The 14369-nt window shown below is 37.6% G+C and overlaps 1 protein-coding gene across 6 annotated transcripts in view; it reads right to left on the bottom strand.

Moving 5' to 3' along the window:
* LRP1B (LDL receptor related protein 1B) overlaps positions 1-14369 on the bottom strand; it is a 639076-nt gene that overhangs the window by 27148 nt on the left and 597559 nt on the right. For all 6 annotated transcript variants that reach the window (XM_074547868.1, XM_074547870.1, XM_074547871.1 and 3 more), the window contains one exon: positions 8574-8738. In XM_074547868.1, coding sequence (XP_074403969.1) covers positions 8574-8738 — 165 coding nt within the window. The remainder of the gene's footprint in view (positions 1-8573; positions 8739-14369) is intronic.

The raw sequence follows: 14369 nt of genomic DNA, 5'->3' as shown, positions 1-14369 counted from the left end.
CCTCAGAAAAGAAATGTAAACAATAATTATCTGATTGCTTGGAATGTGGTTTGGAGGTTGCTTACCAACAGGTGCATTTTTGATTGGTTCCATGTGAATTGTTTTTAATTAATGGTCAATCCCAGTCCAGCTGTGTCAGGACTCTGGTCAGTCATGGGTTTTTATCATCATTCTTGTCTAACCTTCTGATGTCTCCTTTCTCTTTCTTTAGTATAGCTTTAGTATACAATTTCTTTTAATATAATATAATAAAATAATAAATCAGCCTTCTGAGAACTTGGAGTGAGATTCTCATCTCTCACCTCATCCTGGGGACCCTCACAACACCACAACATACAATCATTTCAAAGGTAGTCATAAGCAGGAATTTAAGATTTGAGTGAAATCTTCAAGTCATCCTGCCATGCTGGGTTCCTTCTGTTGCAGAGGAAAACTGTGTGATCACCATTGGTGTCTCTTGAGAGTGCACTACATTATTCTTAAATCTACAAACCTTGATATATAATCACAAGAAAAACAAATATTTACTAATGCACTAACAGCTACACTTTACAGAACAATTCTTAATAAACCACAAGTATCTGTGCCTGTTTTATGTTGTTAGCCTCCAGATAATGGAGACTGTTGCATAAAAATTGCTGTCTGGCATCAGACCAAAGATGCCTGTAACATCAATATTCAATGTCTGAGAAGCAGTTAACACTTGGGGATGAACATTTGCACACAATGAACTCCTAGTCTACAGCTTCTTTTCAAAGGATTTTAAAATAGTCTTTAAAACCCATTGCATTTTCCTCCTATGATTCTTCTCTATTGTAGTTTTCCCATTTTTTTTCCTTATCTAAATCTCATGTCTAAAGGATTAATAGCTTTGTTACAATTCCACTGTTTTATTAAACCCTTCTACTTTCCCATCTTATTTTCTTAAGGCTTATCTTCTTTAAAACAAACTTCTAGATCCCGTTAATGTTTTTCCATCTCCTGACTTTGCTTTTTTATCTCATTTATAATCTCCTGGTAAATGACTTGATGTGTCTAAGCAGCCATCTCCCTTCTCACTTCCTAATAAACCATTCTCATTCTTGATTATCGCTTGCAAGACATTACTTTCCCCTGATCCTCCTCTTCACTTCCATTCAGCTTTAAGGATTTTCCTAAATTTGTGGAGAACAAAATTTAACACTTTTATTTTTCCTGGATTCCTAGGAAGGAAAGAGATGAAGATCAGGCTGAACTTGAGGACCCTTCTGAAATAAAAGGCCAGACAGGATAGGTTGGAATGAGATGAGCATTAAGGTTCCTTCCAAACCCAAACATTCCATGATTTGGTGTTTATCAAGTTAACTATGTAATGTACTGCATGTGTGATGCAGAATCACTGGCATAAACAGGAAAAATAGAATTTATTACCCAATGTATCCACACCTACTTTCCCACTTGCCTCTTGATGTTCACCCCAGCTGCATCTGAAACTCTGAGATGTGCAACCCTGCTTACCTTGCTGCTCTTACTTCTCCACTTACCTGGCTGTATTATTGAGTAATTAAAATTAAACTGAATATTCCACAAACCCCACAATTTGATTTTTCTTCTGGTCTGCCTTTCTTTTAATCCTGTGCAATCATTCAATATCAAATTCTTTGGAGAATTTTTCAGTGCAAGTGAAGCACCCAAATTTCGTCTCCTCTCTCTGACTCATGCAGAATGATTTATTCAATCTTTTCCCTTCACTTCTTGCCCTTCTAACACGACACACTTCATGTAATTCTTTTCAGTATTTTCTATTTTAAGCTATGCTAATTCAAAGTGTTTTGCAAATCATCCTAAGGGCCATGAGATCAGTTAGTCTCTTTCTCTAATGAGTACAGCAGGAACAAAACCATTGACCTAAAAATAGCTCCAACTCCTTTAATATGCATCAGCCTGGTTATTCATATCTGTCCCCTGTGATCCAAACATTAAATCAAAGATGTTGAACTCAGATGTTAGCACACATTCCACTTGTTTTTCCCCATGTATACAGATGTATTTAAATTTCTGCCCCCAAGACAGGGGGTTTCACATCATCCTCATCTGAAGCAGTGTTTCAATAAAAAAAAAAAGAAAGAAAAAAAAAGATAAAAAGATAAAATAGTGGTAGAACAGTAGAACATAGATCTGGAGGTCGGAAAACAGTTTTTATTATAAATACTCCTCTATCTGTTAAAAGGATGAGACAATGATATTTTTCTAGTTTATAGAAAAGATTATTCTGTTCTTTACTAAAGTAGACTTATAAATATGCCAAACTGCTGACAGCTAAATGAAAATTTAATACAGTATAGCCTAAACCCCATTTTTGTCACTCAATTTAACATGACTTTCAGTAATGTTAACAGTCCATTGCCTATTTATACACAGACTGTTGACACCAGAAATAATACTAATAATGACATTTTCATTTGCCTTATTCTCATAAATTATTTCTGATACAAAAAAATTGGTTCCAAGAATAATTTAACAAAACTGCAGCATTAAACAATGCTGAACAATGCCACAAGGTTTTGTATCATGGAATCAGAACAGAGATTTATGTTTGCAAAGGAATCAGTCATATAACCAAGATGCAACATAACCCAGAAATTGCAGGATGAGCTCATGCACAGGGAGCTCCAGCACCTTCTTGGGCCATGAAGTCTCAGGGTTAGAACTCTACAGACACAGAATTAAAGCTCCCTCTGAATTCTTGACCTTCACCACCACAGAAAGATTCACAACACATTAGAGTGTAGAAAAATATTCACATGGAAGGGGGTCTGTAGAATGTTAAACTGCTTCAAATGCAGAAGAGAATTTAGAAGAATAAAGGAGAATATATTCTGGTGACTCTTAAGACATAGGTTATTTTCAGCAGTAGGATATGAAAAAATAGATGAAATTTTTGACATAGAAATGAAATGTAGTTTTGCCCCTTTTTACAAAAAAGAAATCATTCAAAAAGAAATAATGAAGATACCAGGGATTAAAGTTTTTCAATGTTCAATTAGGTTTGGATACAGAGGCTGTAGTTAGTCCTGGTTTGTCAATTTAATTTGCTACATAATAACTATAATATATAATAACTTTAAAATAACTGTATAGAATAGTTAACAACTATTTCATTATTAAATAATTTAATAAATTTTTTCTATATAAAAACTTTTCAAGTAAACTTCAAAAATTGCCCATCAATATCTTGGTTTACTTACTCTGTAATATGTGGGTGACTTTTTTTGGGAATTCATTCATATATATTAAGCTAATTTTTATGCATATTTTGCAAGAATTAGAATTCTAAGGGGATCAATTTTCATTTGTGATATTGCCTAAGCAACAGAGAAATACCCTGCATTTTCAATAACCAAATAAAATTTTAAAAAATTTATAAAATAATTAAAACCTAGGTCAATAGCATTATTTTTGTCAGCTTTCTGCAAGTTTTGAAAAATGAGATCATCCAGATGAATGTCTTCACCAAAACCTACATTATTTGTTTTTTCCAGTCACTGGTAAATTCACTACCAGCAATGAGTGTTTGGAAGTTGTTATGTGTGAATATGCATAATTAATTTCAATATTTAACTTGCTGTCACTAGTTAAGAAAAGGAGGTGGCTCTACATGAGCTTTCTCCAAGTAATATCTTGTCCTTTGGAGTTGTTATCAGCAGTCTGTGGGAACCACAATAATTCATTTCTGTGTGCCTGATGAGCCATAATTAGCTTTACTGAAACAATAGGAGCGGAGAGAAGCTGCATCATTGAGGATAATTAGTAGGTGAGCTGATTGGGATCTATCCCAACAGCTACAGAGTCCCTCTGTGTTATGGGAAAGGAGAAAATAACAATTTATAAATATCTCTGAGGAGTCTCAGGGACTGCTCTTTCCAGTGCTGGCATCAGCTCCAGGCAAACACCACCCTCATGCTGCCCACGGTCCCTGTCCTGCTGGCAGCACCTTGGGAAACTCCTGGGAATGATGTGGCATCAGTAAAACAGATTCTTCACTGACAGTGTTTCCAGTAGGCACCAAATCACCTTATTTTGCTCATAAAATAGAACACAAAATAATACCTGCTTCATACACTATGATTCTTTCAGACTGTTTCATTTTCATGTAATGCATTAAATGCATTTTCATTTAATGAAAACCTTATTTTCTTTTCACTCATTTTGATACAAACTTCACAATTCTGTGTGATTAGACATACCTTAGACAATCAGCAAACTATTCCTGCAATATATTTACTTTAAACTACATGGAGAAACAAAGTGTGTTTTTATGGCAACAGTGAATTTTTTTGCCCAAATTCCCATTAATTTGGCTTACTGGAAAGTGTTCATGATTACACCCAAACTTTTAATTACATGTCTCAGATGTGTACTTTTAATTAACTGATGACATTTTCTTTGTTCAATTATTGTAGTTCAATACAACTGTCGTAAACTTATAAATTTTAATTAAAGCTGCTCCAATCTCTGGCTATATAACATTCACATAGGAATTTGCCAAAAGGCTTAGCAGTAAGTAAGCCAACAGTGAATAATCCCTGAATTGCCAGTGGGATTTGTTTAACAAATTAACATTTGTGTGCAGATAATGAGGTTCTACAACTTAACACATCCAGCAAAGATTTAGCACAATCATGTTTTAAAAAAATTAGTAATACTCTGCAATTTACTTAATTAGTTATCACATTACTATTCTATATTAGGTGGGGAAAGAGAAGAGGATTTACACATTCACTAGAACACACACATTCACCAGGAGAGTATTTTGTGTGCTGCACCATTTTATTTGGATCAGAATATGAAGCAAGGTTCATTCCCAGGAAATCTCCTCATTTTTTGAGCCAGAAATGATCAGTAAGGAAATTCCCTGACTCCTAGGGAAGCTTCCAGCTGTGGGGACCCTTTGGAAGCATCATCTCACGAGGCTAAAATTGCTGGCAGCCCCTAAGCTCTCCAGAGGCCATGTGTACAAAACGACACTTGTGAGATTGACTGCATCAAAGCTGTTAGAATAACATGTCAGAACTGACAGGGGCAGTTCAAGCCTCCAAGAAAGAGAGGGTCAAGCAAGGTGAAATGATCCCAGGTCATTTATACTTTGAAATGATCCCAGGTCATTTGTATTTTGAAACGATCACAGGTCATTTATATTTTGCAGGTGGGTTCAGATTGGCACTGGTAGATGTACGGCTCCTGCAACTTCCATATGAAAAATTGTCATAACTTTGAACAAAAATATACTTTAAGGAAAGGCAAAGTTTGGAAAACATGTAGAACTTGATTGCATCAATTTATCAGGTTAGTTTGATGAGTCAGATGTATAATGGATCAGAAGGATGAGTGCTGCTTGTTGAGGAGGTGTTTGTGAGCACAGACAGCAGCAGCACAGCAGATCAAAGTCAAATGATACTGAGTGACTTAATTTTAAAATAGTAATCCTATGCTTCACAGAGATTGAGGGAGTTCTTTACCAAAATCAGTTTGCAATATGCTTATTGGAACATGGGGATTTAAAGGATGTGCCACTTGTAGACCTGGTTTAGTGGGGCACCTTGCAGAGCTGGGTTAAGGGCTGGCCTCAACCTCAGAGGTCTTTTCCAGTCTTAAAGATTCTATGGTTCTATTGCTGTCAGATCAACCTGGTAGGACAAACTACAAATCTAGAGAAAATACAATGCTGAAGTTCTAAAACCATTAATGAGAAACTGAACAATTCCTGGTAATAAAGGAAATTTTCATTCCTATGTGTGCAAGAATAAGGTAACAACAGACTAACAACTCTCACATGAGCCTGGCACAGCAGCTCAGCTCTGCCTGGAAGGCTGAGACAAGGAGAAGGCTGGTCTGGATTTCACACCCTCAATCTCATTGCAGAGGGCTTGTGCATCCCCTGCAGCTAAAAGTGCCCTCCCCCAATTCAAGGGCTTGTATTCAACCGGAAAAACAAAATGGCTGCTGCAAAAACACTTGAGGAATTAAGTTTTCTTGGTTTAATTACATTTTTCAATGCTTTTTGGGAGTCCAGTGTAACTTCTCTCTGTAAAACATGCAACAGCCTTAGCACATCATGGGCCAGATTAAACTGTGATAAGGGGCATCTCACTGGCATGCTAGTTTGTTTCAGTACCACACGATTTATGGACTGATAGAGATAAGAAATACAGCCTGATAAGAAATAGAGATTTCCTCTTAATAGAATATTTACCAGGTCCAGGGGCTAGGTATGCAAGGAAGATGAGATGCACATCAACCTGAACATTTTATCTGGAATATTGGATGGAGTCATTGTGATTTAGAAAGATACAAGGTCTTTTTTCCATATTTCCAGCACATGAAAGTTATGGTGTGGGCTCCAAGGCACAGCCACCCTCATGAATTGGAAATGGCAGATAGGACATCTGGTTAACTTGAAATATGGCTGTTAAAAATTTGATGAAGCTAAAGGGAGCCAGCACAGCAGAAGAATACTCCTATCAGTGGGTGTGCACAGACACAGCCATCAGAACCAGTTCTGTGTTCATCTCAGCTCTTAAAGGCACACTTTGGTCAGGTGTGCCACAATAAACTTCAGCTGCTGCTAAAGGTCCAGATTCCCCCAAATCAGGCAGCTGAACAATGAAATGTGGATGGTGGTGACACCCATGATGGCTCTCCTGATGCACTTTAGTGCAGACACATCATTCCATTTGGGACGAGGCATCAGGCTCATTTCTTCATCCCTAGACTGATTCCTGCCCTCCCTAGGCTGACTCCTTCATCCCCAGCCTGATTCCTTCATCCCCAGACCCATGTTAAGAATTCAACAAAATGTATTGTAGACCCTGCTCATATCTTGCCTCTACCCACTGGTTGCAAAACCTACTGCACTAATTGTTTTAGCAAGGCTGAGAGATTTCAGAGGCTGGATTTAGCAAATGAAAATTAAAAATATCCATGCAATAGCAAAGCTGTGTGAGCACAGCAAGTGTGAGCTGCCTGGGAGAGGGAAAACAAACTGCTGGAGGTGAGAGAGCCCCGTGGCTACTGCCAAAAAAAGAGGATTAAATAAAACCCTGGGGTCTCTGCAGGACTCACAACAGAGCTGAGTTTCAGGAGCCAAGTTATTAATTTTATTAAGCCTTTTAACCCCACAAAAGAATCAATTAGATGCCAGACATGTAAAAATGTGGGAATAAACATCCTCTGTTCAGATGATGAGCAAGCTCTGCACACCATTTAAACCATCACTTCCACTCACTTGCACGTCCTCACTTAGCATTTATTGATCCCACCACATTGATAAAAATCGCTGCTTATCACTTGTGCCAGTAGTTCCATCAGCTGTTAGGAGCAGTTTAAAGTCTAATTCATCAACTTCCAGTACAAGTAATTCTCATTTTCTGATATTTAGTCATTATTATGAACAACATTATTAACCCTCAACGAGTCAGAACTGAAAGAATAAATTACTGGACTTGCATTCACTTGGAATTTTGCCACCACGCCTCAGTCAATGGGAGGAGGCTCCAGAGAAGCCAGCAAGTGGGGCTAAATTAGCAAATTACACAGGCTTACATAGGTTAATTAGTAAGGAATGCAATGGAAATCTTTACAGTCTAAGCCCTCTCTGCCACTGAGACTCAGATACAGAATTCTGCATTACAGGGAGGAATCTCTGATGAGCAGTCACAAACTTCTCAAGTTCAGGTGCTTGGGCTTTTTTTCAGAGGGTTGTGGCCACTTCATCATACAGGAGAAAATGATTCACAGCATCTTAAGCACATCAAAGCTTCTGAGAAGGAAGTAGCAAACTCTTCTCCAGCTCTTGTATTTTGAATCAAATATTTAAATATTCCTTGAAGCAGAAAATAGAGTTCTGCTTCTCCTTTCTCACAGAATTGCTACATTTTAGAGGACTTCTTTTTACACTTTTCCTCTCTAGCTCAAACACTATAAAAGATACAAAAGCTTATGTGTTATGGACAAAGACCAATTGTCAAATTCCTGCTTTTTAACAGGATAAACCCCCTGAACCGAGGAGATGTAATTTAAAATTCCTTAATGAAAATGAAGGATCTGAGCTCTCATCAACAAAATCTTCCTGAGAATTAGGTGAGCAAAATTCCTATTTGGTAAACCCCAGTAAGACAAAGGTAAATGACAGAGGTCAGGTATTTAAGTAAATATCTCTGTGTATGTACATATAAAATTAGGAGGTGAATTGATATAAATTTAAATAAGAAGAAATCTGGACTTGTTGTAGATGTAGTTTGACTGGACATTCTGCTTTACAATTCCACTACTAGACCTCAATGCCTGTGTCATCACATTAAATATTTACTTTTATTTTCCCTTTTCTGGTATACAGTTTAATTGTGCTGAAACACCCAGATAAGTAAATGAAAATCCCTATTGATTACAAAGAATATGTATGGAATATGCTGTAATTTTTTTGCATATTGTTTAAGCATAGACAAAGCAAATAAAGAGAAAAAGAAAAAAAAATTAAAAGGAACAAAATCAAGCATTTAATGCAGGTCAAGACAGAGCTGTTCAGAAATCCTTACCAAGGAGAGAGGCCCCACAGGTCCCTCCATTCTGGCAGTAGTTGTAGCAGTGGTTGGTTTCACACCTTTCCCCTGAGTAGCTTGGCCAGCAGTGGCACCGCGCGTCCCCCTTCTCGTTGATGATGCACTTCCCTCCGTTCTCACAGCTTAATTTACAGCTGTCATCTGCAGCAAGAACACACACACACACACAGGATTTCAACATCTGTGATCTGCAGCAAGAACACACACACACACACACACACACACACACACAGGGCTTCAACATCTGTGATCTGCAGCAAGGACACACACACTTAGGGCTTCAACCTCCCCAGCTCCATGGAATGGGAAACAGGGCCTTGCCTCAAACAGTGCCATGGGTCTCTGTCCATGAGGGTAAAATATCACTTTTTAGAATGAGGAAAGTGATCTATTCCTTCTGTTTGCACAGTGACAGAAAAACCCCACACTAAACCCCACACTTGGGGACCATAAACCCTGGAAAGGCTCCCAGGGGCCTGTAGGGCTGGTGGGAGCTCTCATGGCACAAGGAAGTTGGCCTCCCTAGGATCTAAGTGAGTAATGATAGTATGAATTCTTGTTTGAAACTATAATTCCAGTTTGAGAACTGGAAAATTCAATGTTGGTTTCATCTGGGAGACCTTGGAAAACTTCTCAGTCATTTTCTGGTGACCTCAGCCCATTTTTACTAGCCTTTTTTGGATTTCTCTTCCACATTCTCTGCTAACAGCCTTCTTAACTATGCCCTGTCCGAAATATTTAAAAGAAATTTGTTTGGCCTTTAAATCCTCTTCAAAAATTGGTATTTGCATACAAACCTGTTTCTCCTAAGTCGTATTTTCTACTAATTTATTTTTTTCTGCTCAGATTTTAAAATCCCTGAGAAGAGAAGCTGCCTGCTGCTCTGCAATCACAATTCTTATGACACCAGTGCCACCCTCTTAGTGATGAGATAAAAGGGGAGAGACACAAACCCTGATCTGGCCAGATTCACTCTTCATGTAAATCTCTTTTATAATTAGAGTTGTGTCTCTCTTAGAAACACTTTGAACAGTAAACCTCTACTAATTTCAATGAACAAGGTACAAAATCACTCAATGATAACAACAGCAAATTAATTATAGATGAGCACACACGCAATGCTCAAACATACAAACAACTGTAATCCTAAAGAAGCAGAAAAGCACCTTTCCAGCCCAAATCATGCTTTCAGCAATTAGACTTCATTTGTCACACAGCAAAACAATCCTGTGAAGCCAGGCTGCTTCCTAACTAATCCAGGAATTTAGCCAACATGGCTTTAAACAAGAGAGATGTCACAAATACCAAGGACTTTTCAATAATACATCCACTGCAGGAGTGTTGCTGAATTCATCTGCTTTAGTCAAACAAGTAATAAAAAAAGTCAAGAATCCTGTTTGTCCGTTTCTGGCTGAGGTCTAACATTGACTGGCTTGGCACAGGCACAGCACCCCCTTTGAGTTTCAAAGAAACATTTTGTGCTGCAAGTGCAGAGTTTAGGAATGTTGACATAAAACCTGGGATGGAAATTATTTAAACAAAATTTCTGGAAACTGTCATCTTTCAGATAATTGTATCTTTCTAAAATTAAGCTGCAACTAGGCAGCAAATCTTAAATTTCCCGTGATGGACTGACTGGTGCCTCATTATTTCATGAGTTGTACAATAAAAATATGAAATCCTGTTTTCACTTGATTTTTTGGTATCCCCCCTGTACATATTCAATTGCTGTAAGAAAGCTACTTTGTATTTGGGAGTTTGAGGATGCTTCAGTGTTTTATTAATTTGGGTGGTTCATTAAATCCTTTGATGTTCCATGAACCGTTCTTCAGTTATTCATTACAGAAGTTGTTTGAATGGATAATGTAGCATATCTTATTGGAGAGAAGGTCTATTTTTGTTTTGCTTATCTTATCTGTTTTACTTATCATTAGTCATGAGTTTATGGAGCAGAACTTGGCAAAAACAGAATAAATAACAGTGACGTACAGACAACTGCTCATTTTTATGAACCTTTCTGATAGTGCATTAAAATACGTTCTATTTCTCTTTTAGAGCAATTTCACAGAATTAAGATATAAAATTTGGGGGAAAAAATGGAAATTACTACTGATTTTGTTCTCTATGAAATATTTTAAATTCAAGAGTCTCAGTACAACTCTAATATGGAGCAGAGAAATTGTAATAGAGCAATTTTGGACTTTCAATAAGCTGAGAAAGAGGATTGAAAGATGCAATGGAAAAGGCAGTTTTAAAATAGTGTATTAGACTTGAACAATATATGGGGTTTAATGCTGCTGCTTTGTTGTCTGGAGGTAAATACAAGAAACAAATTGCACTGATTCGCATGAGCTGAGTACAAAAAGGGGATGACATGCCTGCCTTTGTACGGGAAACATGAGAAGAATGGTTCCACAGGAGAAGACAGGAAGAAAAGGAATACGGGAGAAAATTACAAAGAATTACTAGAAAAAGCTGAATACAGTTAACTGGAATTACTGAATAAATACTTCGGAAGGAAGAAGTGGGAACAGTTCTACCAAGTACCCACCCTTGGAACAAACTTGTTAAAAAGACAAAATCAGAACAGTTTCTAACTCCAGTCTTCAATGCTGCTCTGAGCTTGCTAAACTCAGACTTAAAGACCTCTCAGCTGCTCCTTTCACTTCTGAAATGACAGAGGTACATCATTTCACTTCTCATACTACCTCTAGTCCAGCTACTGAATCTCTAACATGAAAAGAAGAAAGGATTACAGATCATGTAATTTTATATATTCTCCTCTAATCTGGATATTTAGTTTTATGCTGCCTTGTTTTGCCTATTTCAATCTTCACATCTTTAATACATAATCAAAGAATTTTGATTTGCCATTTCTCTTATGATTTTCTTCCCACTAAAACTGTTTGACACAAACATTAATAGACACAAACCTTATCTTATCAGCTTCATCATTGACTCTTCCCTTTTACTGGAAGCAAAAGGAAAATCTTACAAAGAAGAAACACTGATAAAACAGCAAGTCAAAGCTTTGCTGGTGTTTTTTTCTTTCCCTTGTTCAATTTTTTGATATTCCATTCCTCTCCCCCCACTTACAAAAGACACACCTTTTATTGGCATTTCTATAACAGCTCTATTCTTTCTTGAGAGAAATGTATCTTTTTTGCCATTTTCTCCTTTTTGGAGTATCCCCAATTTCTGGACTAGACAAGTTAAATAGGGAGATGATGTTATAGAGCACAAGGTTTGGGATCGACATTCTTTGGGACAAAAACAGTTTCCCCACACTGGAAAATACTCATCCCATGGGGGAGAAAGTTCTTTTCCCTTGGCTCTCCCTTGGATAAATGTTCATCCTTTACTGAGCTGAATGCACCTCATAAAGACAGAGGGCAGAATTTTAATCTTGATGTAAAGTTCTATAAATCTTCCTTCAGATGAGAGTTTTGCTACACCTGCCAATTTGCCATATGCTGAAAAGTATCAGAACAAGGTGTTCTCCCCAGATTTTGTCTGAAGGCTCTAACACAGATGCTCCTCTTTGTTTTCTCTTCCAATTTTTTTTCCTCTTATAACATCTGTTTTCTTTACGATTTTAAAAGGAAGAGAACGGCTAAGAAATGAATGCACAGTGTGAAAATCTTACTGGCACCCATTCTCTCCTATACTGGGAAACAACCCTCCCAACAATGACCCCTTTGTAAATACAGAAGAAATGCTGTAAACAGATTTTTTTTTCCAAGCTAGAAGCAGATTTCTTTGTGACCCTTGGTTTTTTTATTGAAATCTAAGAAGTCTGGAAAAGCAGCAGAACCCCCAAGAGTATAAAATGGACCAAACTGCAGTAGCTCCTCCTCCCTGAGGCAGACGTTGGGGTTTAAAAAGAAGGTACACAGGGATGAACCTCCTCAACCCCAGCCAAAGCACCTTGTCTGCCTGCAATCTCTGTATGCAGTGGGCAAATCCTCACAGAGACATGCTGAGGGAAGCAACATGATAAATTAAATGTTTCATCCCTGTTCAGAAGAAACACCAGTTCTGAGTCTTTGGAATTCTTTCCTCAGGCTTTCCATTCAACCAAAAGAGCAGAAATGTTCCCCTCTTAGGAGGAAAGTGATAAGTGTGAGGCTCCAGAGCAGGGAACTCTTGGAGGAGTTCATTATCCTGCTCCTTCAGCTGTGGGACTCCAGTGTCTTCCTCCAGTGCAATTCTCTCCATTCTCATCCTCTGGGTACATTTTTAGCTTCATCGTGCTACAGACAGTTAGATACAAGAAACCAAATGGATGCAAATCCAGGGGTCTCTATTAGGAAATGAGGTGGTGCTCTGCTCTTTCCTTTAGGTAAAATAAAGGGTAGCTTCTAAACTGAAAAAGCCCAGCCTGTTTCAGTCCATAAATAAACCCCAAAAGAACTCAGGTCTGTCAGTCCCAATCATCCAAGGAGAAATGGGATGGGAGCTTATCTCAGAAAACACTGGAACTTGTACTCACTCTGTTATAAAAAAAACATTCTCAGTGATGCAACAAACCCATATGTTGTAATGGCTCCAGCTTGAAAACTCCAAATCAAACCCTGAAGCTGTTTCTCCTCAGTTCCTTGAGGTGCTGGGGAAACAGCTGTCTGAGGCAATCTGCATTCACCACTACAGAAAGTCAGTATTTAACATTCCTCATGTAGGGCTCATGAAGAAAAAAACTATGGACCAAGACAGGAGTAGCACTATGCAGAATTTTAGGATTTAGCTAATTTTCTTCTGATTTAAAAAAAAAAAAGAAAAAAAAAAACAAAACCAAATAACAAGAAACTGAACAATCCAATGAAAATAATCTGTGTCATTTTTTTGGGATGTAGCACAAGGACCAGAGCAAGACTGAGATTATCTTGCAGTCACCAACCTTTACGGCAGACAGACTAAGAAGAATTGGAATTGAAATGGAGATGGCTGTCCCATTTTGGCTCTGCCAAGTCATGGACAGAGAAACTAGAAACTATCAGTAGTTTCCTTACTGCATTCAAAAAGACTTAAAAAAAAGGCATTAAAATATTATGAATATTCAAGATCCTACAATTTTCTCTTGCAACTTGAGTTATATATTATTCAAAAAGTACAGTTCAACCCTACAAGTTCTTGATAGCCACAATTGCTACCAATTTCTAAGAGTAAAAGACTTCTAGCATGACCTAAAATAGCTGTGTGCAAGCACAATTAAACCAGAACGCCTCAAAAACCAGAAGACCACCAAAATCAACAAAAATATTTTGACTGACTTTGAATCAGGATTTTATTGCAGAGCAACAGAAAAAATATTTTTGTCTAACCTCCCTTTGGATTGTGAGGTCACCCTTCAACAACATACAGTCAAGAAAGGCAGGATGTTCTGTTTTGGGTTATTGGCTGTGCCAGAAATGTTCTGAATAGCTTTAGACAAGGTGAATTTGTGGGGTGTAGAATATTTCATATACATTTTTAGAACTTCATCAGAAAAGGAAAACTGCAGCACCTAGTTCTTTATTCCATACTGTATAACCTCCTAAAGGAAAAGAACTCAATTTATAAATGATTTTTCATTTCTTTGCAGGCTATTAGTGACCTATTAATGGCAAGTGACTGTCAGTCAGCCTCTAATTATAAACCTGAATCAGTTCACGATGCTGATCTTGGGATCAACTCTGATCTTCCCAGAAATCTCTGCTGGTCCTTGGCAGCTGAAGTGGAGTCTCAGCAAGAGACAAACATTTAACATCCACTTCCACTTAAAATAAATCAAAA

The sequence above is a fragment of the Zonotrichia albicollis genome, chromosome 10, assembly GCF_047830755.1.
Source record: "Zonotrichia albicollis isolate bZonAlb1 chromosome 10, bZonAlb1.hap1, whole genome shotgun sequence".
NCBI lineage: Eukaryota > Metazoa > Chordata > Aves > Passeriformes > Passerellidae > Zonotrichia > Zonotrichia albicollis.
The sequence above is the reverse complement of the archived record's forward strand: the minus strand, read 5'-3'. Positions and strand labels throughout refer to the sequence as shown.